General features: G+C 44.1%; 2 protein-coding genes across 4 annotated transcripts in view; both read left to right on the forward strand.

Annotated features, from left to right (window-relative positions):
• The first annotated feature begins 13,561 nt into the window (after window positions 1-13,561).
• On the forward strand, window positions 13,562-24,154 carry CDC23 (cell division cycle 23). Of its 2 annotated transcripts, XM_017822877.1 has the most exons (16): window positions 13,562-13,729; window positions 14,222-14,294; window positions 15,435-15,572; window positions 15,829-15,871; window positions 16,231-16,336; window positions 16,422-16,554; window positions 17,664-17,841; window positions 17,931-18,028; window positions 18,235-18,316; window positions 18,857-19,010; window positions 19,142-19,261; window positions 20,897-20,972; window positions 21,246-21,307; window positions 22,186-22,264; window positions 22,362-22,481; window positions 23,328-24,154. In XM_017822877.1, exons 1-16 carry the CDS (start codon window positions 13,596-13,598, stop codon window positions 23,496-23,498), a joined length of 1,767 nt encoding a protein of 588 aa, XP_017678366.1. In that variant the 5' UTR covers window positions 13,562-13,595; the 3' UTR covers window positions 23,499-24,154. The 2 variants fall into 2 exon arrangements, with proteins under 2 accessions (XP_017678366.1, XP_017678367.1); XM_017822878.1 differs by lacking the exon at window positions 14,222-14,294 and having other exon boundaries at window positions 13,633-13,729.
• Window positions 24,155-25,179: 1,025 nt separating this feature from the next.
• JAKMIP2 (janus kinase and microtubule interacting protein 2) overlaps window positions 25,180-27,944 on the forward strand; it is a 45,832-nt gene continuing 43,067 nt past the window's right edge. For both annotated transcript variants that reach the window (XM_017822874.1, XM_017822872.1), the window contains exon 1: window positions 25,180-25,289. The gene's annotated coding sequence lies outside the window, so the exon portion shown is untranslated. The remainder of the gene's footprint in view (window positions 25,290-27,944) is intronic.

Raw genomic sequence — 27,944 nt, forward strand, 5'->3', positions numbered from 1 at the left:
TGGTGTTTGGGTTTCTTGCAAACCCCAGGGTTAGCAGAGGTCAGGGGATGCTGCACTTTCTCCAAGTGCCTTCATGAAAATAGCCCCACATACTTTCCATTTACAGCTGATCACCTCCATTATCCCCAAGCTAGGAGGAGATGATCAGCAATTGTTAAGTGCTTGAATCAGACTAATAGCTCACTGCTAATTCCCCCAGTAATGGGAATCTAAATTCCTGGTAAACAAACTGACTGCTTTTCACACACAGGGACGAATGCCAAAAGCCTAATATTAGAGCTCTGGAACTAAAGCTTTTAGAGCAATCCTGTCCACTCAAAGATATTTAATGACATTATGTACTAAATAATTAGAAAATGAAGGCCCGCTTGGAATCAATGGGTTACTGTCTAATTAAGATGACAAAGGGGCTCTACCCTTTTTTAAACAAGTTTATACTAAAATGGTGTACCTGATAAATGGTGCTGATAACTGTGTCTTTACCTTTGGGCAGAACAAGCAGACATTAAGCTAGCACAAAATAATGGTGTGATTTTTGGCTCATCTTTTTTCCCCTTGGTCTCTCCTGTTTTCCCGTAAGGCATGTGATTCAGCTGTTCCTCCCCCCACCAAATGACAAAATTTATTAAGCAACATTCAAATCACTTATCCTGATGGAGATAAAACCATCTTTGCCTTTGCTTTATTGTATGGCCACAATCACAGAGTTCACACCACAAGATGCTTGAAGAGCTGAGAGGTGTGGACTGGAGCTTCTAGAAGCACTTTGCAGCAAGAACTGCTAGTGAGCTTTTGAGCACAGGAGAAGATTATCTACACACAGAGAGAACTGTAAAAAGACTGAGAAATGTTCTACTGATAATATGGCTGAATTAAAATTAATTAGTAAATCATATGACATCCTTATCTTCAAACTGGAGAGACATGGGTTTGAAGGGTGGACTAATCAGTGGATAAGGAATTGGCAGCCAGGGTTGTGGTCAATGGCTCTGTGTCCAGCAGGGCGAACAAAGTGCCACTGTACTCTCCTCCCTTTCACTTTTTTCCCCACCAGACTAGCACTTAAATTGCTTTTTCTTCTGTTTAAGTTTGCCCATTAGATACTGTCATTATAGGTCACTGAGCCCCACTGCAAGAAACTGGAATTTCTTTAACCATCTGCACGCAGTTACTTGTTCTCCAGCTTTCCAAACCATCAGCTTTTTCTTTTTTTTCCGTCTCCCTAAAGAATCTTTTGATTAACTGAAGTCAATTTTGCTAAGTGCTAGTGGCTCTAAGAAGCTTGTTTTGTCAGTGATCCCCAGAGCTCCATTATGTTTTCAGGGCTACAAAACAGGAATTGCTCTGTCTTTCTGTAGAAATGTAAGATTAGCAGCTAATTCTTCCAGCCTCAAGCTCTTTGAATTTCACACCCATCATTCCAAATCAGGGTATGTGCATTTGTTATGACAGTTCTAGCAGAAATTAGCTAAGAGATTTCCCATCTTTTTCTCAATTTCAATCCATTCTTGTGCAAAATTTTTAATGCACAAGGAATCCGGATCCACAAATACATTACTCAACTGATTGCTATTCTAGTCCCAACTGGGAGCTGCAGTGGTATCACAACAGAAGGACTGTTGTGCACTGAACACTTCATTCTTAATATGCAAGTACAAATCACAGTGTAAAGGGAACTAATACAGAACTACAGATCACAGAGCAAATGCCAGTTTTATGGACATTTTCAACACAGAAAGGCCCTTAGGCAGAGAAAGATTATGACTTGTCATGAAGCAATTTACTAAAACGTTGGGAGTAATATCTGAGCTATTTTATTCACACTGTGTAGGACATGACATCCCCCCTACAGGGTTGAAATGCTAACATTAGGAGCTCAAGGTTGGCCTGTCTTCTCGAGCATCATCGAGTAACAGCTTCCAGCTGGTAAATCAGATACAATAAAATGGTAACGAAATGGAGAGATGATGAGTTGATCAATTTACTAGATTATTTTTCATTTGTTTTTGATTGATCTCAGTTAGCAGATGTCACCAGGAGCCCTGCTATTACTCATGATAGCATAGTATTGCTCAGGTATCCACCTGAGTCTGTATTTTAATTCAGGTTTTCAAGCATGAATTTTTCAATTCAGATTCCAGTTGACTGTGCTGAGGTATTTCCAAGACTGAGTCTAATACACTGTTTTATTTTTTCTTCTTGAGATATCTTCTGTGGTTTAGTTCTGATTATATCTTCAATCAGCGATGCCACATAGAAACAAGTAAAAATGATCTGCACGCTTGCTAACCTAATAATTCACTTCTGCTTTTGGGTTAAAAGTTCATATAATCTGTCTAACAGGAGACTGAAGAAATTCTTCACGAGACTGTTTTTTCCTCCCAACTGCTCAGTGCCAACCACTGCAATTTAGGACTCACAGAATCACAAAATTGGTCAGGTTGGAAGGGACTGCAGTGGGTCATCTGGTCCCACCTCCCTGCTCAAGCAGGCTCATCCCAGAGCACATGGCACAGCATTGTGTCCAGATGGCTCTGGAATATTTCCAGTGAGGGAGACTCTCAAATAGTACTCAATGAAAAAACCCAACAACATTTTAAACACAGAGCAAGGGAAAGCAGCTTCCTGCAGCACCTGTCACTGAAGATTCTACAGAAGTAAAAACATAGTTTTTCCTCAGACTCACAACCTTCTCCCAAAGGAAATAAATGAGCAAACACATACCTGGCAACAGCCACATATGCTCATGATGAGCTTCTGCAAACTAGTGTCTTTAACTTGTTAAGTGATGTAAAAAAACGTGCATTTTAATTTTTCAGATGTTGAAATCAATATTTCCCTATCTGAGAACTGGTGTTTGTAATTTTGGCAAATTGGAAGGGGCAATAATCAGATTGTCCCTTCCAATCTACCAACGTTTTTAGCTTGATTTAAGTCCTTTACATATGATGGTTGTTTCATGACCTAAAACACACAAAATGAACCATTTGTCCTGAGGTCTTCATAGCCCATCTTTATCTCAATTTACACCTTTCTTGGCAGCCACAAATCAGTCAAAGGAGCTAATAATCCATGGGGAAGGAATGCTTAGAGAAGCACTCAGTCACTGAACCAGCTCTGGACAGGCTTCTCAGCAACGTAAGTCCTGGATGCACAGACAGAAATGTAGACAGCAGAAAGACAAACTTGCTTTACACAGTATTTAAATGCGAAGTCGATCCTTTACATGGTCTATTTTGCACAGACTGAGCTAATCTGGACAAAATCTGAAATAAAAGGACACATTTCATAACACAAACAAGTGGATGGCTTCAAGCAGGGGGCTCTTTTTCAGCCTAATGCAGATGTCAGTTAATTAGAGTAGAAGGGTTATATCATTAGCAGCCAAATCGATATAAAAGGAATTAAGAGCTTGAATAGCGAGCTCCCCTGCTTTCCAGCACAGCACCCGGGGCTGTATTTAGCCAAAATTCAATACACATTAGCGGACAATCACTGTAGTCTTGTATGGGGATGTCTTCTTGAAATACTTTAATTGGACTCTCTAGTGTTATCAGCGCTAAACAAGATGTCAGATTAATGTAGAAGCCTTCCCAAATGGGACCAGCAGCCCACAGCCTGGAGAAGCCACATTTACTTCTATTAAAACCTCACTGGTTTTCCAACATGTATTAATAATATTATTTTCACAGTTACCTTAAGAAAGAGTGACTGAAAAGCATCTTTACATGCAGCTGCTCCATCCTGTAAAACTCAGCCACCTCCACACTGGCAACAGCAGGTCCACCCCTTTTTGCCATTTCAGTCCCAGGCTACATTACTCAAGAGCCCATCAGTCACACAGTTTTGACCCTGAATTTAACACCTCTGCAGAGAATACAAATCTATATTGAAACAGGCAAATCTAAAACACTCAACTGACAACTCCTGTAGCTGGTGAGATTTGATATGGCAACATTACACAAAGCACACCCTTCTCTTGACAAAAATTTAAACCCCGCCCCATTCTGTATGTTCCCTAAGTAAAACTGCAACACTGCCTTGGTCCCCTAACCAGGAAGTTGAATTTTGCCTTTAAAGGTAGCACACAGCAGCTACACCACAAATTTCCTGCACAGCAGAGTGGATTTGGCAAAACAAAGCCAAATCTTTCCACTGAAATGTTTTATCTAACAAGATCAGAAACAAGTAGATCTACAAGAGGACAGCACTGAAAGAAATGAGGCTCGTGTTCACATTCCACAGTTGTGTACAACGTAGGGCTTTGACATTTCAAGAAGAACAGAGGATAACATTAACTATATCTAAAATGCCACAGAATATTTAGTTTAAATATTCTCCGACAGAAATTTAAATTCCATAACTGACCAGGAACAGGCAGCACTGCAGCTAGTACTGCCTGGCACTATAACCTGACAAGAGTGGTTACAACATCCATGTGCTAAGGGAGATTGGAATCTGGAAGACAAACAACCACAGTGACACGGAATTTTCATTATTTCTGTTTAGATGGGTAGGCAGGACACCATGGAACATTATAGCAGACTGAGAAACACATTAACTTTTTATTATTTAAAGGTTGTTTCAAGACCTATATTCTTAAAATACATCCATCTCTACCCCTCCTATAACCCCCCATTCCCAGGAGTTTATTGTAGGACCTTATTATATAGTTTATTTTCTCACATTTCACTTAAGCATAAAAAGGAGAGTGATAATTGATAATTCCCTCCCCTTTTCTCACACCAAATCTCCATTCTTTCATGCTTAAAAAGGACACAAAGTTTGCCTCGATAATTCAGTGTCTTCAACCAAAAGCCTTTTTGAAATTGGTAACTGCTTGTGCAAAAGTATTCACACTACATCACAACTGATAATTTTGGATTACAGCTACTACCACACACTTTCAGTTGGTTTAATATCCTGCACACAAAATTTTTGGATACTGCAGTCTATCCAAACTTTTAAAAATCTGTCCCATTGTCAAACCCTGCACAATTTTTAATGATTTTATTTCTAATACCCTGTCATCTCAAAGTACATACTCTTTCACCAAGTATATTTCACCAGCCTTAACTTTATCTGTGGGGTTAACAGAGTAAATTAAAAGAGTGACTTTATGGTCAAAACCATCAGAAAGATTCCACAAGGAAAGCCTGCATACTGGGAAACAGAAAACATGAGGAGTCATTCAAGGTCTGGGGAGAATATATGAATTACTATGTAATATAAAGCAGAAAGAGCTGTTTTCCATTGGACTTTTTGAAGTCAGTGTACTGAAGAGAATCTCTGAATAAGCAAAATGTTCCAAAAGTAAAGGATCAGCAGTGCTCACTGCACAATGTGACTGTCAGGAAGAGATTTCACTTAGAAAAAAATTACAGCGTAGTCTAGGAAGAAAACTGACGTTCATTCACTGCATGGCACCTTGTTGCTGAAGGTATTGCTGAATTAACACCCAGCTACTACTGGTTTTTAAAAGTATGCCCCTGAAAAATGCATTGCAAAGATCAGCTGCCCCTTATGCAACTTCTACGGAACACAAAGTGCACAATTGCCCAACAACATAAACATGCAGCACTGTCAATCTGCTGCTGACAAGCAGCACGTTCACCCAAATTTTCTCAATTCAAAAAATTTAAAAAACCCTCCAAAACCAAACCAAAAAAAACCTCAACCCAACCCAACCAACCAAAAAACCCCAAACAAAATCACAAAGGGGAAAAAAAATAATGACAAATCCTTCTAGGGAACCATAGGAGCATTTTAATAGAGAACACGCTATGACACAATAAATTATATTGAGGAAGTGTCATGGCTCTCAGTAACTGTCTATCAATTCACAAAATACATGGACACAAGGAATCAAATTACAGCTTATGGGCCCATTACTGACTTTTGTAGCGTTTGTTAAAAGTGCTTTTTAAATAACAGTACCTCAGGTTCTTCACACAGGCCACCAGAATTTACTGCTTTTGCATGTACAGTCCAAAAAAACAACTCACCTCAGTAAAAATTCTTAAGGTTATATCAGTGCAATCTGTGTAACTTTCAAATGTTATATCACTTTCATACCATGTCCTGGAAAAAACATGAAGCTGTTATTTCTCCCCAGTAATAAATCATCTAAGCAACGTAGTACTTTCTGTAATGGAAGAGCTACACACTGTATCTTCCATTACCTTCTGGTTTAATTAAATGTTCCTTGAATAAATCTTGTGCTTACACTCTCATGACATGCTACCAGTGCTGACTTCTCCATTTATAAACTGTCTGGATTCAGTCCAATCATCCCTGCTTATTGTACCTGCCACTCACAGAAAACTCCAGGCTCTCAGGCTCAGTCTTCCTTGGACTTTCTTTGCTAGTTATTAATTCTATATGTCTGTAGAAGTGAATTAATCACGTGAGCTACGTACCAACAAACCTCTTTTAGCTTGCTTCTTTGGAGTGGCCAAGAGGCTGAAGGAGGACAGGACACCAAAATTTCCTGAAGTGAAACTACTAGAAGAAATTCAATTTACTAAGCAGGAGCACAGGCACTTGATTTAGGTTCAGCTTTCAATTAGGCAGAAAGCATGAAAAGCCTCCTCTTCACCTTTGAATACAGAATCTTCTTACTCATCTCCCCCAGCAGCACAACAGCAGTGTGGGAAGATGACTTCAGACAAGTTAGAGCAATTTTAAAACCCAAGAATCCTTCAAATGGCTACACATTCCCAGCCCACTGAAACACCAAAGTGATTTAAGCTTTGCTTTTAGTGATAACAGGCAAGAGAATGTATGTTCAGCTGCCCTCCCTCAGCAGATGAAGGGACATCTTTCAGAGAGGATGCTGTAGTAGTTTAAATCACTATTAATGATTTCAGTCATCTGACCAAATGCCACTGTGCAGCCTTGGAAGAGAAGGCATCAAGTGCCACAAGAATTCTTCCAGATCATGTCAGCACAGAATGGGGATAAGCAGTAAATCAAATGCCACTGGCAGCAAACCTACATAAAGTGATATTTTTCTTTTCCTGAACCAAGGCAGCTACCAGGAATTTCTGTAATGTTGTATTTTAATATGCACTCCATGATGATGGGGAATCAACCTTTCATGATGATAAGAAAACTAAAGGAATCCACTTTTATTGAAAACATCCCTACAAATTCCCTTATAGTGCATCTCCATTATATTAATCTAGTGGGGTTTGTGGGGATTTTATATTTCCTGCTTTTAAAAGGGAGGAAAAGAGCCACAATCCATGCACATGTTTAAAATACTTTAACAACTCAGGCACCTAGGCAAAATTCACAAAACTCTCTCAGAAACAGTTTAAAAGTACGGATTATGGAAATTAAGTACTTCAATGGCTAGAAATAACACTCAATTTATAAGTGCTGGAGTTAAACTGAAGGTTCTTATTACCTGAATTTCTGTTGACCTGTGGAAAATTCACAGGAAACAAGCTGTCACAGAAGTCACTATTGGGTTTTTTGGACTTTCTAATCCATCATAATGCAGCCAGCACCAGACAATTTAGATACACTAAATTCTGTTTCAGAACAGCATCACTCTCAAATAAAGAAAATAAAGTCAATTATATGTAGAACACACTTTAGTAATATTTAACTTAATTTCCTCAGGATGTCTAATATGATACACTGATAGATCAAGGAAATAAATTTTGCATTTGTAACAGATCCAGTGACAGCAGAAAACACTTTTGCAGCAATTCATCAACTCCTGTAGGAGTAAAGGACAACACACAACCCAAGAGTTCTGCTTTACAAATCCCTCAACTATCCTCCATTTTCTTACCTGCTGAACTTTTACTTATTCTGGCTATTAAAAAACAAACAAACAAACAAACAAACAGAACCAACCAAAAATAACCAAACCAACCAAAGAAAAGGACAAAATCAAAACCAAACCCAACCCAAACCTAGATGACTCTCTTCATTCCATAGTCTTGCTCAGACATTACAGTTAGGATTTGTGCTCTCGAGCAGTGATGACGATGCTCATCATCTCACAAGCTGTCCATAACTGCTGAGATAAGCTATTTTTCAAGGTAAATTCTACAAGGGCATCCAGAGTACCAGCATCTTTAGCATCTTCAGAAGATGCTGATCACACCCTTTTGACTACTACCCACCTCTGTTTTGTTTTGCTCTTCAGTACATACAATTCTACTTTGCACTCTGCCTCCACAGGAACTGTTATGCAGAAAACATTCTTTTGCTGAAGAGACACTGGTTTTATAGGAGCTATTTAAAGAACTGTTTTTTCCTTGATGCACTATGTAGAAAGCATTAATCAACACTAAGTTTCAAAAGAACATTAAGGAAATACAAAAGAACATTAAAGAAATACTGTGTTTCGTTTGAAAAGACCAAGTTGATGATGACATCCCTCCAATTAAATATATCCTCTCAGTAGCACAGATGCAAAATGGAAATGCTACCAAGCATTCTGATTTTGTGATGCACTGAGCAACCATAAGTCTCTCTTACAATCAGGAGGAGCTGTAGGTACCTGTCATTTAGTTATTTTGTAAGGTGAAAATTACTGCTCCAATTTTTATAAAATGCTGCTGCCTTAAAACATAGTAATGAGTTGCTGGCCACTGTAAAACATCCTCCTTTTCTCTCATAGGGAGAATAAGTATAAAGAAAAAGGAGAAAGAAGTGCCTGGACAGACCAAATATAAATAAGGATTTGCAGAAAGAACTTTTAAGTTTCCTGACATTAGAAATCTGTTCTGACTTGCTTAGTAATGAAGCTCACACATAAGGAAACTACCAGCAGCTTCGACCACTATTTTATTTCCATGCTGAGTTCTTATAGGGAGGGGAGGAAAAAAAATCCTTGCATATCAATAACTTCTATTTATTCCAGCATAAACTTTCACCAATAATGAAAGGGGCAGTTCTGCCTTCCCAAACTCAGTTCCCTCGCTCTCGACTCCAGTGGCCCCTGGAAAAAACAGCAACGGATTTGTAGCCCAACTAGTTTTTCATTACTGCCTCAGTATACAACCATTAGCACTGAAGGGAGGATGAAAGGTGTGGGACTGACATCCTCAGCACATATCACCTGCCTGGGCTGTCAGACAGCAGTGCCAGTGGGCCCTCAGCACTGCTGGGGCTGTCAGCCAGCCCAGAGTCCTGTTTCCACTGTGAGACAAGGAGCACCACTGCCTGTGTTGTCTCCAGACCCTTTTCTCCTCCATGACTCCCAGGACAGACAGCACCACACTAAATGTGACCCAGTTGAACTATTCTAGTTCCTACAATTCAGCCTAACCATAATTTTTGACCACTGGCTAAAACAATTGTCTTGGTCTCTTGAAAGGGGAGCAAGTCCATTCTCCATTAAGTCAAGAACTGCAGTTTAGCAACAATCTGAAGGCTCTTGAATAACAGAATCCAGCATCTGCATGGTTCTTTACAATCTCACTGTAATATCTTGTAATATCCAGGGGTCTTAGTGGGCCATATGCATGCTGGTTTCCTCACAGCACATGGGCTAGGTATGCATGCATAACTGCTACTGCTTTCCAGCTCATCAGAAGCTGCAATTAAATAAAATCTCTCAAAACCAGAAAATATATGGCATGAGTCAATGAATTTCTCAGATATGAAGTGATTTAGGCACAGTAAACACTTTTGCTGCATTACTCCAGGCTCCTCAGAGGCATTTTATCTCACTTCATCTCAATTAACCTCCCAAGAAAACAATTCACATCTGAACAAGACAGAGGCGAAAAAGACATTACTGACAATACACAAAAGCCTCCTCTGATGTCATAATGCTGCATTAATTGAGTCATAGGCAGATTTCCTGGAATTCAGGTTTGAAGCAGGAAAGCAGGAGATACTGACAGAAGAGCAGCTATGTGCTGAATCACAGAAGTTATTTCATATGTCAGTGAAGTTATTACTGCTAAAAGTTAAGATTTCCCAACTGCACTGTAACACATTATTCAGCTTCAAAACGTTCCCCATCTCTCAATTTTGCACATACTGTAAATGAATACTACAGTAATTCTAACTCTCTCACAGTATCTTTTATGTCACAATATGGTTTTCTACCTCCTTACTTCCAGACAAGACAACTTACTGTATACTCCTACCTGCTGCTACCTGTTCTGACACTGTTGTTCCAGCACCACCTTTTCATAGCAGCACTGACAGAAATAACCATCAGTATTTGCTACATTAAATTAAGACACTTTTTTCATTATGCTACAGTGCATTCCACACAAGAAATGTATATCAAATCCTACCTCCCACCCCTCTCCACAAGTTGCAGTCCCCATCAGAGCTGTGTGGGCCCCTCCAATCCCACACTCTAATGCTATCTGGAAACCTTCAATTGTTTAAACATTTCTATACCCTCTGCGCTTTTCAATCCTCTTCTGCATTTTAACATTCTATCTGAAGAAAAGATTGATGTGGTGAGGAGAATTGTGAAGAGGTTACTGAAATCATGAATGCTCTGGAAGTATCCAACCAGGACAGTTGTATTAGTAGCCTTGGCACACCCTTTCCCCTCCAGCTCTAGAGTTCCTCTCTGTGCTGCTCCCTCCTTTACAGGAACCATCTACTGAGATCCAAGTAATCCCACTCCTATTTGCTAGTGCTGCTCTATCAACCTTCTCATATATCCTCCCAATTCCCTATCAGCCTTCCTCCTGTTGCCAGTCTGGTCTCTCACATTCCAAGAAAGGCTCTGCCACTTCTTTCCAGTAGTGCACTCTCTCTAAGCACTACACCAGGAGTTCAAGGATTGGCAGTACCAACCAGGGGGACTAGACATGGGCTAATGTTTCCACTGCCAACACTTGCTACTGGTAACTTCCAGCCTACACCAGGTCACCGAGAGAGCTCTAACACAGCATACAATACAGTCTAGGCAGAAATATAACTCTCATTTTATTAGAAATAACTCATTGAGTCCTAGAAAGAAGAAATATAAAGGATATTGGAAAGAAAAACTTGTCTGCATGGGTTTTGACAAGAGTCCCCTCAAACAAATAAAAGTAACTCCACATGACCTGTGTCATACAGCTTACACAAATCTCAGGGGAACCTTTTTCACTTCTGACAAGCAATCTCCCACCCTTTGAAACTGTCCACAGTTGGTGACAATTTATTCCTTGGTCTCGATGTAAATCAAGTATAAATGGTTTCCCTCACACCTTAGGGTCACATGGTTTCCAAGTTTTAATGTTAATGATGTCCCAGCAGACTACAAAAGCAAAAGTGGGAGTTGCATTAACTCATAAATGGAGAATACAACCAACAGTGGAAAAGATGTTCTTACTACATCAAATTTTTCAGTGTAAAATTATACTGGAATGTGTAACCATAGCTGATTTTTAAACAAGTTAAAAAACACAGTTTTATAGCATCATAATAAAGAAGTTGAATTCAGATAATGCAGACTTTTGTCTAACTGTCAACGGATGAAATTCACTGTACTGGCACTTGGTAAAGGCCACTTACATTGGATTTCATTGAGCATCAGCTGTACCTTTGAAGATTTTAACCTTGGGAAAAAATTCCTTTTAAAGCACCTGCACAACCCATTGGTATGATGGACACAATTCCCACCCCCATTACCAACATTCATTGGTTTTGTCACTGTGTTTCTGTGAGGGACTAGAGACAGTTTCATCTAGGTAGCTGTGCAATAACATGAGGAACAAATTCCTGCTCTTCCAAGAGCACCCAGTTAATACTGCTCAGTTAACCTGTATCTCCCCAAGATATTATCAGTTTTCATGCACAGAGGATTTAATTAGTCCCCTGCTCTAAAAGCCAGCCCCGTGTGTCACTTCAAAGACCCATCTATTACAGAACGGAATGACAGGAAGAATTACGAGTTCTCGTTATGAAGCCCGTTGTGAGCAATTGAATTATCGAACTCTTAGCCAGTATGAACTTTCAACTGCTTCTCGTTGCTTTGAGAGCCCAAAGCGCCATCTCCTGCTGAGCGTCTGGAACCACAAATACCGATTTCGGCAGCCCGTGAACTGCTGCAGGGACAGCGCTTCACACACTCAAATCCGTCGGGTTGGGTACCAACAAACACGTTTTCTCACTGAACGGCTCGGTCTGGCACAGCTGCCAGAACCGCTGCCCTTCGAGAGGAGCAGTCACATGAACAGCTGGAGCACAGCTGCCCAGCACCAGAACAGGACACAGAGCATATTTTGCCCAGGTTTCAGCAAGCAGCCAAGTGGCACTTTGTGCATTTTTGCAGCAGGTTCCATATTTTGTATTGAAATCTTACCTCAAGCCTATTTTCACAGTTTCCAGCAGGAAAACACCAGGTGACACCCAGTGGGCCCGAAACTGAAGATAAACAGACCTTGATAAAATTACTTCATAGACCTCGCACACACACAATTTTTTTTTTTTTTTAAATCACTCTTTTTATTAATGTAAAACTAAACAAAGAAGACAAAACGGACAAGATGAGACTGGGTTTAGGCCTTGAACCGGGTCCAGAAGGCAGGAAACTGAGTGTAAGAATTAGTGACATTCATGGCTCACCAAAAGCAAACAAACAAACAAACAAAAAACCAAAATATTTTCTTACAATAATAATGAGACAAGTGTGATGACACCATGCTCAACAGTGACATTCCTTTCATCACCAGTGAGCTTGCTGCCAATTCAAACATTGGGTCCTCTGGTTCAAGTCACTTCTGCAATAAAAGAAGTAATTTTGAAGGGCACTTTCATGCTACAGAATGTTTATGGCGTTTACCCTCAGAAAAAATAAAAACCCCAAAAAGTGTAACCTGCAAATGACATAAAAAAATCAATTTTCGCACTATTGTTCCTTCATTTCTGTTTTAAAATGGAGAGTTAAAGCTGACATTCTGATCCTGGGATGAGCACCGTGCTCATCCTATGTGTTTTTAAGCTTTTCTGGCAAAGCTTAAAAAGTTGTGGAGCGCAATCATCCCAAAACAAGAACTTCAATTTCTGTACTGTTAGAACCAAACACCATAACAAAGATATGGAGTATTAAAGTAATTACTTTTCAGTGTAACTCCAGCGAGCTTTGTAGGGCATCACAGGAGAAATCCAACAGGAGAATAATTGCTTTAACACTCCATATCTTTGTTATGGTGTTTGGTTCTAACAGTACAGAAACTGAAGTCCACGAGCGGCAAAACGAAGAAGAAAATACCTAATTTTCCTTGGAATGATGGGCAAACTGAAGGTGAAAAAGCCTTAATCTTGTGAGCCCCAGCTTGCTGTGGGACAGGCTGGTTAGCATGTGCATTTTTGAAATGGGTTTTAAAGAAACCGCTTTTGCTGCGAGCAGAATTTATGCTTTCATAAAGGTCCTAAAACCTGGCGAGAGTTTTAAGAAATTCACACGATTTCCCCTTGAAGGTAAAAGGAATTCACGTTGCCCCCTCCGCCCATCACCGAAGCAGCAAATCTCTAATAAAAGGGTGCGCGGGAGGAAATGCAGGTATTTTGTGATAGTCCCTATACACGTCCCCTGACATGAAACCGTGGCTGACAGCCCGCCCTCAGCGCGGAGACCGCGCCCTCAGCGCTCCCGCTCCAGACCCCGAGCAATGGCGGCGGCTGTGGCGATGGCGCCCGGCAGCGGCGGTGCCGCCGACTTCTCGGACCTGCGGGAGATCAAGAAGCAGCTGCTGAGCGTGGCGGAGCGGAGCCGCGAGCGGGGCCTGCAGCACAGCGGGAAATGGTGAGCGGGGCCGGGCACGGCGGGGAGCGGGGAGCGGGGAACGGGGCCGGGCCGGGCGCGGCGGGCCCGGCGCCAACGTGTTGTGTGAGGGGCGGCTGAGCGAGCCGGGGTGGTTCAGCCTCGAGGAGGCTCAGGGGGGGCCTCATCGCTCTGTGCAACCCCCCGACAGGAGGCTGCGGTGAGGTGGGGCCTTGTCTCTCCCGCAGTGAGAAGACCAGGGGAAATGGGCCTTAGGCTGAGGCAGGGGAGATTCAGTGAGATAAAAGAAACTATTTTTTCACTGTTGGGGCGGTCAGGCATTGGAATCGGTTGCCCGGGGAGGTGGTGGAGTCACCGTCCCTCGGAGGTGTTCAAGAAGCGCCTGGATCTGGCGCTGGGTGATGTTCGGTGGTGTAGGGGGTTACAGCGGCAGTGCTGGGCTTGGACTTGACGGCCCTAAAGGTCTCCTGCAGCCGGGGGGTTGGGATGACTGTAACGCTCTCTCCCGCCCAGGGCCGCCGAGCTCGCGTTCGCGCTGGAGCCGCTGCCGCTGAGCGAGCTGCCGCCGCCGCCCGCGCTCACCGAGGTACGGCCGGGGGCGGGCTGCGAGCCCCGGGGAAGGCGCTGCAGCTCCCGCGGGCTGGGCCGCTTAATCCCAAGTCCCGCGGAAAAAAAAACGTGATCCCGATCTCCCAAAGCCCGCGGGCGGGAGGCCGGAACGCGAGGAGCTTCCTTTTCCGTTTCAGTGGGGCGGCAGAGCTGAGTGTGCTTTCCCAGATGAAAGCATTCTCTGCTGCCGTGTCCTGAATGAAGTACTCTGAAAGCAAAATTATTCCTCTTTACTGAGGTAGAAATTTACTTTAATACAAATTATGTTACGCCACTAAACTCGTGCTCCTTAGGACACAAGAGAACCGCGTTGAGTGTCTCTGTCCCCACCTCTGTAGGTGTACGGTAGGACTCGTAGGTGTGTGCCTGTGCTGATAACTTGCACAAGTGTAACGTGTCATAAACGCATGTCAAGGTGTAGTTACCAAGGACATGTTCTTGTGTATATTAGCCAGTTAATGTTCTTTGATATGGAATTCCTGAGCAGGTTTCTTGCTTGTGGTCATTTGTACTTAATGGCCAGTCTTCGCGAGGGAAGATTTGGGAAAGGTCATTAACCCTTCGAGGTTATCCACTTCGAGCCTGCGCAGTGGATTTTTTAGGTGAGACACAGCCCTGAGGTTCATCTGCCGGGGCCGAGCAAGCTTGGACAGTGGCAGTGAGGTCCTCAGAACGTAGGTTTGTTTAGAGTGACCTTCTCTTAGATGGATTGCCACACAGGAGGGCTGATGAGCTCCATCTGCCCGGGGGGCCGGGAATCGAACCCGGGTCGCAGAGGTGAGAGTCCTGCACCCTAACCACTAGACCACCAGAGGCCCCATTTGTACTTATTGGGCAGCTAATTCCTGCCTTCTGGCAGCTTGCCACAATTTGTTTCTGGTATCTCCCTGTGTATTTTAAATGTTCCTAACTAGTCTGTACTTGTTATTTGAAAACTTCAGAATCTGATCATGTGAGGGAGCAGAGGGACTTTTCTGATAGTGCTCAAACCATCTTTGAGGGTGAATAAACTACAGTTTTAGCTTTTGGAGCAGTTTCCTTGATATGTTTGTAACTGTGATTTTCCTAAAGTATGTTGGAGCTTCTCAGGTCTTAAAAGTCCCGTGTGTCCCCGCAGGAGGATGCTCGTGACCTGGATGCCTACACACTGGCCAAGTCTTACTTTGATCTGAAGGAATATGACAGGGCTGCCTACTTTTTACGGGGCTGCAAGAGCCAGAAAGCTTACTTCTTGTACATGTACTCCAGATACCTGGTAAGGGAGAGGAAAAAGTTGTATTTTAGCACTAAACTCCTTTGCTTCTCACCCTTCCCTGGCATACCTTATTTTTTGCCCATTCTGTTCCAAACGGCCACCTTGAAGTCCAAATTCTGTGTTGGGGGAAAGGAAAATAGGACTGTTCTTGGCAGAACTGTAATGTTTGTGAAAACTCAGTTTACGTGCTGCTGCAAGCACTGCAGCAAACATAGGGAATATGCTATTGTAATCTTGAATTTCCTCTATTCCACAGTCAGGGGAAAAGAAGAAGGATGATGAGACAGTGGATAGTTTGGGTAAGTCTCTAGTTTCAAGAAATAAAAGACAATGTAACAAAACTGTCACTATTATCTCTTCATGTAAATCATCTTGGGTTTATGGCTTTCCTCTCAATTTTTTGGATAATAGTATGCTGTAACATGATTTCTTTCATTCTCTTTCCATTCACTGGCTTAATTACAGCTTACAGATTTTCATCTCTTAGGTCTTCTTTTAAAGTAGGTGACCAGACTAAGTGATTTTCTTTAAAATAAGGAAAATATTCACAGGCTGTGAAGCCTTTGTCAGTGATGATTCTGAATGTGCCCCAGACTTTGCAGTTGCTGTGGTGAGACTCCTGATTGAAAGCTTGTTGTGTGACTTGCTCTTCATGCAGGACCTCTGGAAAAAGGACAGGTGAAAAATGAAGCTCTACGAGAACTGAGAGTTGAGCTCAGCAAGAAGCACAAGGCACGGGAACTGGATGGATTTGGCCTTTATCTGTAAGCATCTGCATGCATTTTTTATATATTTGTGTGGATATGCAGAGTTTTATGATTGTGGTTAACCTGATAACTCTTTTTACAGGTATGGTGTTGTGCTGCGGAAGCTGGACCTGGTGAAAGAAGCAATAGATGTGTTTGTTGAAGCTGCTCATGTCTTGCCTTTGCACTGGGGAGCCTGGCTGGAGCTTTGCAACTTGATTACAGATAAAGAGATGGTAAAACTTGAGAGATACCAAGATGTGTTAACAAATTCCAGAGTTTAGCCTGATTAAGTAACCAGTGATTCTGTTGCCACAAGATTGATGTTGCTTTATTCTAAGACTCTATCAGGCAAGGCAATCCAAGACTAAATCATGTTGTTAAAGTCCCTTTTTCTTCAATTGCTTGCCATGCTGTAGCTTGAGAATCCTTATACAGGCAGGGTTAATTTCATACCATTCACCCACAAAGTGGTTTAAGAAATGTCTAATTCATGTATTCTGAAGTAGTTGTCACCAGGGTTATCACCTTGTCCCATGACGGACATCCTCCCAAGACTTCCTTTTTCTAAAGCTGAGACAATAACGTACACAAAGCCACACATATGAGGTGAATGGTATCAAAGAACCAAACTTAGATATACAACCAAAACAGATTACTTTTCTTTCTGCATGGAATTTATGAGTCCACTGCTGGAAGTCTTCAGTAAATTCTGCCTGATGAAGTATTTAAAATATTACAGGTGACACAGAATAGAGCCTCACCGATTTGTGGAAGAAGGGAAATGCATTTTTTATGAAGTCATTTGGAGTCTGTTCACTTAGTTCCTTGAAAATAGTGATATGATACTGATGTTCAAACATAGGAAGAAAGTGCAGTCTTTCGAAGGACTTCTGATTTTAAAGGAGAAATAAGCTTAGTGGCAGAAGCAAGAGCCAGGTGATGTCAGATTTGACAATATCTTCACCAGTTGACCAAATGGTTTCAATTTATCTGCAATTTCAAGAGTCATGGGAGTAGATTGGGAGTAACTAAGTAGAATTACATGGTCCATATTGTACTGCTTTTTTAGACGCCATGTCTTAGTGCTCCTTTGCTGTTTCAATGCTCTCAGTTTATAGGCATTATTTAGTCTGTCCTGCAGAGGAACCTGACATTAATTCTTGGTCCTAATACTGCTCTTTTGTAGCTGGTCTTATGGTTTAAGAAAGCAATTGCAGGAAAACCTCCTACCTCGAGACCATTGCTAAATCATGGGAGGGAAGATAATGGATTCTTTGCCACAGATGGCTCGTAGAATGCTACTGATTGTCATCTCTTCCTCCTCTTCTTTGGTTCTTAATAGTTGAAGTTCCTGTCCTTGCCAGATACATGGATGAAAGAGTTCTTTCTTGCACACATTTATACAGAGCTACAGCTGATAGAGGAGGCCCTGCAGAAGTATCAGAGCCTCATTGATGCAGGATTTTCCAAGAGCACTTACATCATCTCTCAGATTGCAGTTGCCTACCACAATATTCGAGGTCAGTGATACTAACTAGTAGGAATGAGCACCTTAATGCAAACTTGGCATTTATAGTTCTTGGTGTTCCATCTGCTGTTTCTTCTTCAGATATTGACAAAGCCTTATCCATCTTTAATGAGCTAAGGAAACAAGATCCTTACAGGATAGAAAACATGGACACTTTCTCCAACTTGCTCTATGTAAGGGTAAGCACTCTTTCTGTGGCCTGTCCATACTTTTGGTGTTTATCAGAGGTATGTAAAACATTGGCAATGCAGCTGGTGCTGTCTGAATGCAGGCTTCTTGCTTCCCAACTCCATAGAAGAGATGTATGCATTGCTGACTGCCTAGGTTTTCTGAGAAAACCTAGTATGCTCTCTTTCTCATCTCTTTCATTTCTTTGTTTCTCTAGAGCATGAAGCCTGAGCTGAGCTACCTGGCTCATAATCTCTGTGAGATAGACAAGTACCGTGTTGAGACCTGCTGTGTCATCGGTGAGAGCCAGCTCTTTTACAGGTCCTTATTTTGCTGTCTGCAGGCTGTGCAAGGAAACACTTGTGAAAGTCATCAGCCAGCAAGGCTGTCCAAACCACTTGGTGAATGTGGATTCAGGCAGCCCGAGAAGCAGACTAAATGACAGAATACCCTTTTCCCTCATTTCTAACAGTGCAGGAAGGAGACCCATGTACCTGAAAATCTCTTTGTAGTCTTCTGCAATGGAAATAATTGTGTGTCAGCACCAGGAAATTAATTTGTAAGATCATGACATTCCAAGGGGATGGGTTCTTAAATTGGTTGGTACAACTGGAAAAGGATTGACCAGAACACTGGAGAACAAAGTGCTGTTAGGTCTCTTGAGGTTTGAATCTGATCTGCCTTTAGTGGTACTCTTTACTTTTTATAATGTAAGGTAGGAGGTAGTAGATAATACCTACTACAACCTTTTTTCTACTTCTCTGTTGGTATTGGGATTTTTTTTGTTGGTTGGTTGCGGATTTTTAAAATTTATTTAAATATTGTGACTTTTGCTTTAGGAAATTATTATAGCTTGCGTTCCCAGCATGAAAAAGCAGCACTCTATTTCCAAAGGGCCTTGAAACTGAATCCTCGCTATCTGGGAGCCTGGACACTTATGGGACATGAGTATATGGAAATGAAGAATACATCTGCAGCTATCCAGGCTTACAGGTATCACTCATGTACTGCACAAAATGGTGTTTGTGTCTGTAATAGTACCTGCTGTTTTTAGTTAGTGTTTTGCTGAACTTGGTTTTGATCCTGATGGCTTTCTGACTAGTTCATCTCCTTTTCTTTGACAGACACGCAATAGAGGTGAACAAAAGGGACTACAGAGCGTGGTATGGCTTGGGGCAAACCTATGAAATCCTCAAGATGCCATTTTATTGTCTCTACTACTACAGACGGGCCCACCAGCTCAGGTAGAGTTGAGAATGGAGCCGTGTTTATCCGTCTTTGTTCTGACATAGTTGCTACTGGCTAAGGATTTACATACAGGAAGTAAGTTGGGGAAGGAGAAAAAAAATCAGTACTTTGTAATTTGTGCAGTTTGCCGAGCTGCCCCTTGGCCAGTGGTTTCAGTTTTAATGAGGGGGGACACGTATGTATTACTTTGTCCTCTGGATAACTTTGCTCAAACTCTTCCAGTTCCCCAGAGGGGTTCAGGGACTTATCAACATCCACTGGTCTGGGACTTCTTAAATTGATGCCTCATAATTCACAATTTTTTGTTTCTAGTGCCTTTTCAAGCTTTTCCTTTTTCCTTCTCCTCATCTTGGAGAGCTGACCAAAGCAGCAGATTAATTTCCCTTTTCCCCCCCAAACTGCTTCACGCTCAGCAGTTAATTGCAAGCTTTCTTTTTCTAGTTGTTCCTGCAATGCTTTCATTGACTCTTGTAAGATCTTATAATTTCACTTGAAGATTTCTGAATAGTCAACCTCTCCTTTTGTGTTGCTCTAAGGACAACTCCCAAAACAGCACGTACAAGAAGTAGTCCTAATCCAAGGACAGACATCAAGAGGGAATAATCCCCATATAACTCACCCTGGGGTGTTATTCCTTTTGACTCAGTCATTAACCCAGCTCAGGGTAATGTCTTTCTCCCCCTTAACCCTCTGAGGGTCAGCTTGACTCTCTCCTGGAAAAACCTTTCAACAGGTCCAGGCTACACCAGAAAGCCTTTCAACAGGTCTGACGTGCCCAGGTCACACTGAGAGGAGAAAAATTATCACTTTAATTTTATAATGAGGGGACGGTCACCATTTGACTCGTCCTCAGTATCAGTTTTGGACTACACTGATTACTCCACCACATCCAAAGGATCCTGTCCATGATGCCAAAAATGTTGTGACCCGCCCCAGGAAAAGGGTGTGGGGGGGTAACCAGCTTCTTATTAATAAATCCCTTGGGGTGGATGAGAGTGAAAAGCGACACTGAATAATTGGTGTTTGAAAACATATATATGTAGGGTTTACTTTAAAACAGTTTTGTTTCAAAGGTAAACAGGTATGTTGCCATTTTGGGTGTTATCATCCATATCTGCCATCTATAGCAATATGGCATAAAGATAATCTTTAAGGAAAATGCACAAGGGAGAAAAAAGGAAAGAAAGGATAAGGGTGGAAAAATGTATATGGTCACTGCCCACGAGGTCCACCAATGAAATTTGGTAGTTGCAGCTTCCATGTCTGTTAATTGAAGTGATGGCCTTGATCCGTTGGGGCTGGGGGAGGGAAGCCCACACGCTCAAGGAAGCTGTGAGTTATTATATATTTCCAGCTCAGGTGGGAATGCCTTGTACCTCCTGGGGCGGGGAGTTTTTCCATGGATAGTGTCACGGGCCGTGCCACGAGCCTCCAACGTCTCCGCGCAGAGTTCGTGTGAAGGGCGTGGCAAACACGGCTCTTCTCGCCTATCAGGACTCAACCCCTCAGCAGCACTGGCAGGGGGTGGGCCCTGCTGGGTGAGCAGCCACCTCTTCCCAGCCTGCAAAATTCCCCTGGCGATCCTAGAATGTGTAAATCATTAACCATTTCGGTTTTTTGCTCTTTTACAGACCGAACGATTCTCGTATGCTGGTCGCTCTAGGGGAATGCTATGAGAAGCTCAATCAGTTGGTGGAAGCCAAAAAGGTGAGAACTGATATATGTGACTTTAAGGTGTCTCCCAGGACAGTGGGTGGAATCACAGCAAAATTGTGTAGCTAGTGCCACCCAAACTGCACACAGCTAGAATTCATTGCTGTGGTAGGTACAACTGCTGCAATGTAATTAGAGCAGCTGATAAATAAAGAGTTGTCTACAGATACCTGCCCCTTTTGCTGACAAATCCTGTAGTTTTCTGTTGTTGACTTCTGTGCTGGGGTCATTTTTTGGCGTGCTTGACTGACTTTCCTTCCTTGACAGTGCTATTGGAGGGCTTATGCTGTGGGAGATGTGGAGAAAATGGCACTTGTGAAACTTTCCAAGTGAGTATCCACTGTCCCTGAACCATCAGGGTTGTGCTAAATGCAAGTCACACTTTGATACCTAATGATAAAATACTGAATGTAAACAAGTGGAATTGCTGTTAGGTAGTATTACTTTTGGAGCTGTGTAAGAACTGGTGTCTTTAGGTCTGTAGTGACTGCAAATTCTGGTGTCCAGCTTTAGCTTTAAGTTTCCATGAGGATAACTAGAGGGAATGATAGCATAATGTGGGTTGCCAGGCTCCTCTGAATCCTGAGGTGATTTGAGCAGGCAGTGCTAGCAATTGCATTTTTTGTGTTGCAGCTTAAAAGCAATCCATGATGGTAGATGATGTACAAAGTTGTAGCTTGATTGATTTTATTTTTCCTCTCTAGTATATGGCTGTAACACTGGGAAAGGGTCTAATGTGAAATAAATGCGAATCCTGTGACATCAGCACTATTTTTTTTTAGTGGGGATAAAGTAATATAAAATGGGAAAAGTGAAGGGAAAAAAAAGGGCAAGTGGAAGGTGAAGCTGCTGTACAAATCTGGGATGTAGCGGGGAAGAAGGAGCACTGGGGGGAGATAGCATGTAAATAGAATCGCAAAGGTTTGTTAAAAGCTTTAAAATGGAACAAAATAAGCAAAGGTCCCCGCTTTGGTTGTCACTGCTTCTGGCAGTCAGTATTTAACTGCCTCTCTGCCTGCCAGCCTGAATGTTCTCAATCTGGATCATCTCTTTCCACGAGAGGCAGTACATGGTGCATGTCCTGCAAATTCTGAAGGAAAGGACCTGGCTTTAGTCGAGGTCAGGTTGAACAGGTGCTTTCTTGTAGACCAAGAAGGTCTTTAACAGTTCAGTCTTGTTCCAGTGACCCACTTTTCTCCTTTTCTAGGCTGCACGAACAGCTGAATGAATCTGAACAGGCAGCTCAATGCTACATCAAATACATCCAGGATATCTATTCCTGTGGGGTAAGAGGATAACTTGGGAATAAAAGGAGAAGTAAACATGACGTAGAACTGTCTTGGAAGGCACTTACAGAAGGTGTTTTTACCCTCCTCATTGTAGGAGGTAGTGGAGCACCTGGAGGTCAGCACTGCATTCCGTTACCTGGCCCAGTACTACTTCAAGTGTAAGCTCTGGGATGAAGCCTCAGCGTGTGCTCAGAAATGCTGTGCCTTCAATGATGTGAGTAGCTGTGCAGTCTGTGGTGCTTCCTACTTAAGGGATCTATGACCTTGATCTTGGCCCCCCTCAGAGTCCTTTATGAGGGAGTGAGGGCTGTCTGCCATGCAGGTCACATCTTGAGTGGTGGTGTACACCTGATAACTGATGCTGCTCATTATTGATAAAAGTCGTGGAATGTGGTGTAGATAGTGAAATTGAACCCTATCTCACTGGTGTTCACTAAATAAAAGAATTTGAGGCTCCACATGGCAATCCTAAGGCTGCTGAAAATCTTGGTGGTGAGAAGCTAGTTAACTGGTCACAAACTCCCACACACTGTGTAGTGATGGTACTCATAAAACTTCTTTTATCTCATATTCTGTGTGTAGGCAGTGCAGAGGATATAATAATACTTGGTTTTTGTGTGCATCTCTGTATTCTGTGATGTTCTGTAAGTGGGCAGTTTGGGATTTTTAAGCCCAGCCTAGTGGCACACACTAGCCATGAGTGCAGGATGTTTGGCCTGTGCTTAACAAAGCTGCCTGGAGCTCTAGAAAACCTAAATTCAGCTTGTTTGAAGCTTTGCCAATCTACTTTTTGCTGGAATGCTTCAGTTGTTCCAGTCTCTGAAATACCCAAGAAATGTGCCAATCAGGGGAGTAAAAGGAGGAAAGACTAAAACCAAAAAAAGTGACATACCTTAGTGTTTTTAAGGAGCAGAAGAAAAAAGAAATGAGGATGGTTTTTATAGCTTGTAGCCTTACAGAATGACAAACTACTATAACTTACACTGCTTACATACTGAATTTGACCCAGAAACCACTCATTCATATTTGCATTGTTTTGTTTTCTACAAATGAATTTCAGACTAGAGAAGAGGGAAAGGCCCTGCTGCGGCAGATCTTACAGCTTCGCAACCAAGGAGAAACATCATCCACAGATGTTCCTGCTCCCTTATTCCTCCCTGCGTCACTGTCAGCCAACAACACTCCCACACGTCGTGTCTCGCCGCTCAATCTGTCCTCTGTAACGCCATGAACACAAACAGTGCTGATACCTCTGACCTGTGCGTTGGATGTGACACTGCACATGGGACGTGTAACCACTTCTTTCTAGGGAAATTCCTCCTTTGGTTGCTGCCCTCCCATGAAGGGCAGGAGTTAGCAGAGCCCACAGCTGAAGACAGATGTGCCCCAACAGGCAAAGGGGCAGCTGATGTGAAAGTGCCTGTGCTGAGAATGCGAGAACCTGCTCTACTCACCACATCATTCCAGTTAGAGGGCAGATGTGTGCCAGTACACAGGACTAACTGAGGCATTGAAGGGGCTTGTCTGCTGAAGTTAAAGTACATTTGAGGTTTGATTCTGCCCTGTGACCTCTGGTCTTTACTGCATTTCTTTGGATGACCTCTTAGCGATATCACTGCTGTCCTCATCAGAGACTGTTACCAGTTTGGCTACTTAATGGCTTTGGCTTGTGTTGACCAACGTGGGAGATGTTTCACTAAAGCAGTAGAATAGGCACTTGTATAGGTGCCATGTCCATGTTGAAGGACTGACAAGTATCAGAGGAGTCCCAAGTAGCCACAGGTGACAGCTGTCTGGTGTTCTGTCAGTGGACCTGACAGATAATTTTGGCTTTTAGTAGAAAAGCAGCCAGTGGGATGGTACAATTAAAAAACTAACAATAAGTAACTGTCCTTGGGTTTCTTTATGGTGCAGCTTTCATGTGTACTGTAGCAAATAGAATTGGATGAACCACAGTGGATCATTTTGTTGAGGAGGCAAAAAGATAATTATGCCTTTTTTCAGAGTTGGTGTCCTTGTTCACCCCTATAAATTTATTACAGCCTTATCCCTATGGCTGTAGTGTGATTTTAATCCAGGACAAAGCATTTTAAAAGCCCTTTGCCATTTACCCATCGCTTCCTGTGCTTCATGAGACCAGTTGTACAGGTGGAAGCCTGTGGGTCAAAGCCCTGGGCCCTCTCTGATGCATGTGCATGGAGCTGAGGGATCCCGTGTTCTTGGTTCTGGGCATCCCTAGAAATTACTGCTCCATAGCACCCATCAAACCAGGATTTCTAAAGCAGATGGTTTTAAACAGAGCAGCTGGATCTTGGTGTATTTTGGAAGCACTCTCCTAATTATTCCATGCAAACCTGAGGATATGAATGAGACCATTTGTAAAATTATTGTAATTGAGGGCAAATTGTACCTGATGAACTTAGTGGCCTCCTACAATGGGGTTAATGTGTTGGGGCGTAAGGGCAGAGTGACTGATGTCATTTACCTGGACCTGGGCAAAGCACCTGATACTGACCCGCACAGTGTCCTTGGCTCTGTGCTGGAGAGACATGGATTCGATGGGTGGGTATGGAATTAGCGGGATGGTCACATTCCAAGAGTTGTGGCCATCAGCTCACTGTCCAAGGGGAGACCAGTGACGAGGGGCGTCCCTGGGTGGTCGCAAGGCCTGGGGCGAGCTCCGGGCTGGGGCCACGGGGGCTGCGGAGGCTTCGCGTCGCCTTGGCTGTGGCCCGAGGGCTGCGGCCCCTCGGCGGGCGGGGAGCGGCGGGGCCGGGGCGCTCCCGGCCGGTCCGTGCCGCGCTCCCCGCGCAGCTGCGGCGGGGCGGGCGGGGCTGCCGCATCCCCGGCCCGGCAGCGCAGCCTCGGCCGCGGGGCGGCGGCGGGGCGGGCGCCCGCCCTCAGCGCCGGCGCGCAGGAGGCGGCGGGGCCGGTGCGGGCGCTGGAGCCGCCGCGGCGGCGGGAAGATGGATGCGCCGCGCTCGTCCCTCGCCGCTCGGCATCCTCCCCTGGCCGCGGCACGGTGAGCGGCGGCGGTCGAGGAGGGTCGCCCGGTGCCCGCGGCGGCGGAACAATGACCGGGCGGCTGCGGGGGGCCGGGGCCGGGGCGGCGGCGCGGCGGGGGGAGAGGCAGCGATGGAGGTGATGGAGAGGAGGGGAGGGGAGCGGGAGCCGGCGCTGGTGATGGAGAGGCGATGGCGGGAGAGGCGTGGCAGGCGCAGCCCGCAGCCGCCCGCCGGCCCCGCACCATTGTGCGCCCGCCGGTCATTGTCCGCACGGTGCGGGCGCGGCGCGCTGGGCGCGGCGGCTGCTGCAGGGAAGGGAAGCGAAGGGAAGGGATGCTCCGGGGCCGGGGGCGATCGGCGGAGCCCGGGATGCTGCGGGGCCGGTCGGGCTGGGCCTCGTCGGGGCAGCCCGAGCGGAGCGGGGCCGGCGCGGCCCTGCGGGCGCTCCCCGCGCTCTTTCACACTCGCGGGGCGTCTGTGGCCGCCCCGGCGCTCGCACGGCCGTGCACAAGGCTCCCTGCCCAGCGGGATGCTCGGAATGGCACCTGTGCGTGTCCTGGGCTGTCAGGGCTGCCGTGTGCGTGTGAAGACATTCTGTTCTCCCTTGCAACCACGGACCCCGCAGGATGCATCTCTTTGTACGTGCAGTGCCTTTTTCACAGCCACTGATGGATGAAACCTGCCTCTTGGGCTGGTGTGCAATTTATGCTGAAATTACCGGATTGCCATCCCTCAGTTTCATTATGGCTACTCAGGTCAGATCCAGATCCTGCATTTTTCCTACGTTATGGCACTGAATACTCATTTGTAGACTGGGAATGCAAATATATAAAAGGTGCTGATCATACCTTATAGGTTGGAAACATAGAGAATTACATATTTTAGAAGTTTAATTTCAACTCTTGTAAGGAAAAAAATGAACTACGTGTATTATTTAAAACATTTGCATTCTGATGCTGTCCAGTGCATCACTGTAAGGTGACACGTTGGACTCCCATTCTCAATGTCTCTGATTTGCTGGGTCAGATTCTGCAGTAGTGCAGATATCATGCCTGGTCTAGCCATCTGGGTAGCCCATCAGGAGAATGTATTGTCCCTTTTCAGACAGTAATGTGGGATTTATTGCGTCTGCTCTGACTCAGGTTTTGTTTCTATTGATCTGGCCTGCTGGTCTGCACAGGAATTTCAGACCCAGGCCTGCTGTGCTGTAAATGCTGCCTCTGCTGGCACTTGACCCGGTTCAGATGGGTGCTTCGGTGAGGCAAATACCCAGTGATTCTAAGAGGTTCTCCAGGAATGGCCACACTTTTGGTGAAATCTGGGAGTGGTGAGATGGTCATTGTTGAAGAGGGCACAGGACACAAGTGCTCTATCAGTAGTTCTGTGTCAATCAAAAGACACCATGGGTGCCTCGATACAAGAAGGACATCAAACTATTAGAGTGTGTCCAGAGCAGGGCAACCAAGATGGTGAAAGGTCTTGAGGACAAGGCTTAGGAGGAGCAGCTGAGGTCACTTGCTTTGTTCAGCTTGGAGAAGAGAAGGGTGAGGGGTGACCCCATCACAGCTTCCTCAGGGGGGTCAGAGGGGGAGGTGCTGGTCTCCTCTTTCTGGAGACCAGCCATGGGACACAAGGAAATGGAATGAAGCTGCATCAGGGGAGGTTCAGACTGGACAGTAGGAAAAGCTGATTCACTGAGGGTGGTTGGGCAGTGGAACAAACTCCCCAGGGAAGTGGTCAGGGCACTAAACCTGTCAGAGTTCAAGGAGTGTCTGGTTGATGCTTTTAGTCATGTGGTTAGTGTTAGGTGGTCCTGTGAGGAGCAGGGAGTTGGACTCAGTGATCCTCATGGGTGTCTTCCAACTTGAGATGCTCTGTGATTCTAATCAAGTTATGGGACTGCAGCCACTTCCACCTTTGCTTCCACAGGCAGCAAAATCCCAAGGAGAAACCTCAGGGAGGAAAGGTTGGCAAGTTTTTGCTGAGATTTCCATAGGAGTTGCCTGGTGGAGGTGGCTGCCAGGAGCTATTGATGGATTGCCCCTTTGGCTTTGTCCCTTTCCCAGAACTGTGGCAGTAGGGTGGGCTTGCTGGGATTCCCTGGTTGTCAGCAGAACTCCCAACAGAAAGGAGTAGGCTACCAGTGACAGATGCTGCAACCTTTCTGACTTTCTGCTCTCAAACTGTTCTGGTAGTGCCTAAGGTAGAGAAACATGTCCCTTGCCTTGGATATTAGTTTGAGCCAGGTATTTCCAGTGTCCTCCCCAAGCCCCACTTCAGGCTCTGTGATTTTGCCTCAGCCTCCCTTCCCAGAACCTTGTCCCTGTCACCTTTCAGTGCCTTCTGCTAATCCCTCTGCTTTCAGGGGCCATTCCCAGCTAAATAATCTTCTGAATAACAACTTCTGTGTCCTGCTCATTATGAATTGAAAATAAGGTACAGCTAAAACATGGTTGTGTTTTGAGGAGGTGATTGGCTGTTGTTATTTGTAAATGTATGCTGGGTTCTGGTAGACCTTTTATTACCAAGACTTTAATGTATCTGGAAAGATGCTGCATAATTTCTCTTCCATTACAAAGGATAAGTGACCTCAGGGTATTCAAGTCAGGAAAATGCTGTGAAATGTAACTGGTAGAACAATGCCCAGAATAATTTTCAATTTTAATTCCTAT

The sequence above is a fragment of the Lepidothrix coronata genome, unplaced genomic scaffold (genome assembly GCF_001604755.1).
Source record: "Lepidothrix coronata isolate B3197 unplaced genomic scaffold, Lepidothrix_coronata-1.0 Scaffold100, whole genome shotgun sequence".
In the NCBI taxonomy this organism is placed as follows: Eukaryota; Metazoa; Chordata; class Aves; order Passeriformes; family Pipridae; genus Lepidothrix; species Lepidothrix coronata.

Coding starts and splice junctions, on each gene's coding strand:
- CDC23 (XM_017822877.1), top strand. CDS start 13,596: ATGGCGGCGGCTGTGGCGATGGCGCCCGGCAGCGGCGGTGCCGCCGAC. Junction 14,295..15,434: donor CGCCGCCCGCGCTCACCGAG/GTACGGCCGGGG, acceptor GTGTCCCCGCAG/GAGGATGCTCGTGACCTGGA. Junction 15,872..16,230: donor TGAGACAGTGGATAGTTTGG/GTAAGTCTCTAG, acceptor CTCTTCATGCAG/GACCTCTGGAAAAAGGACAG.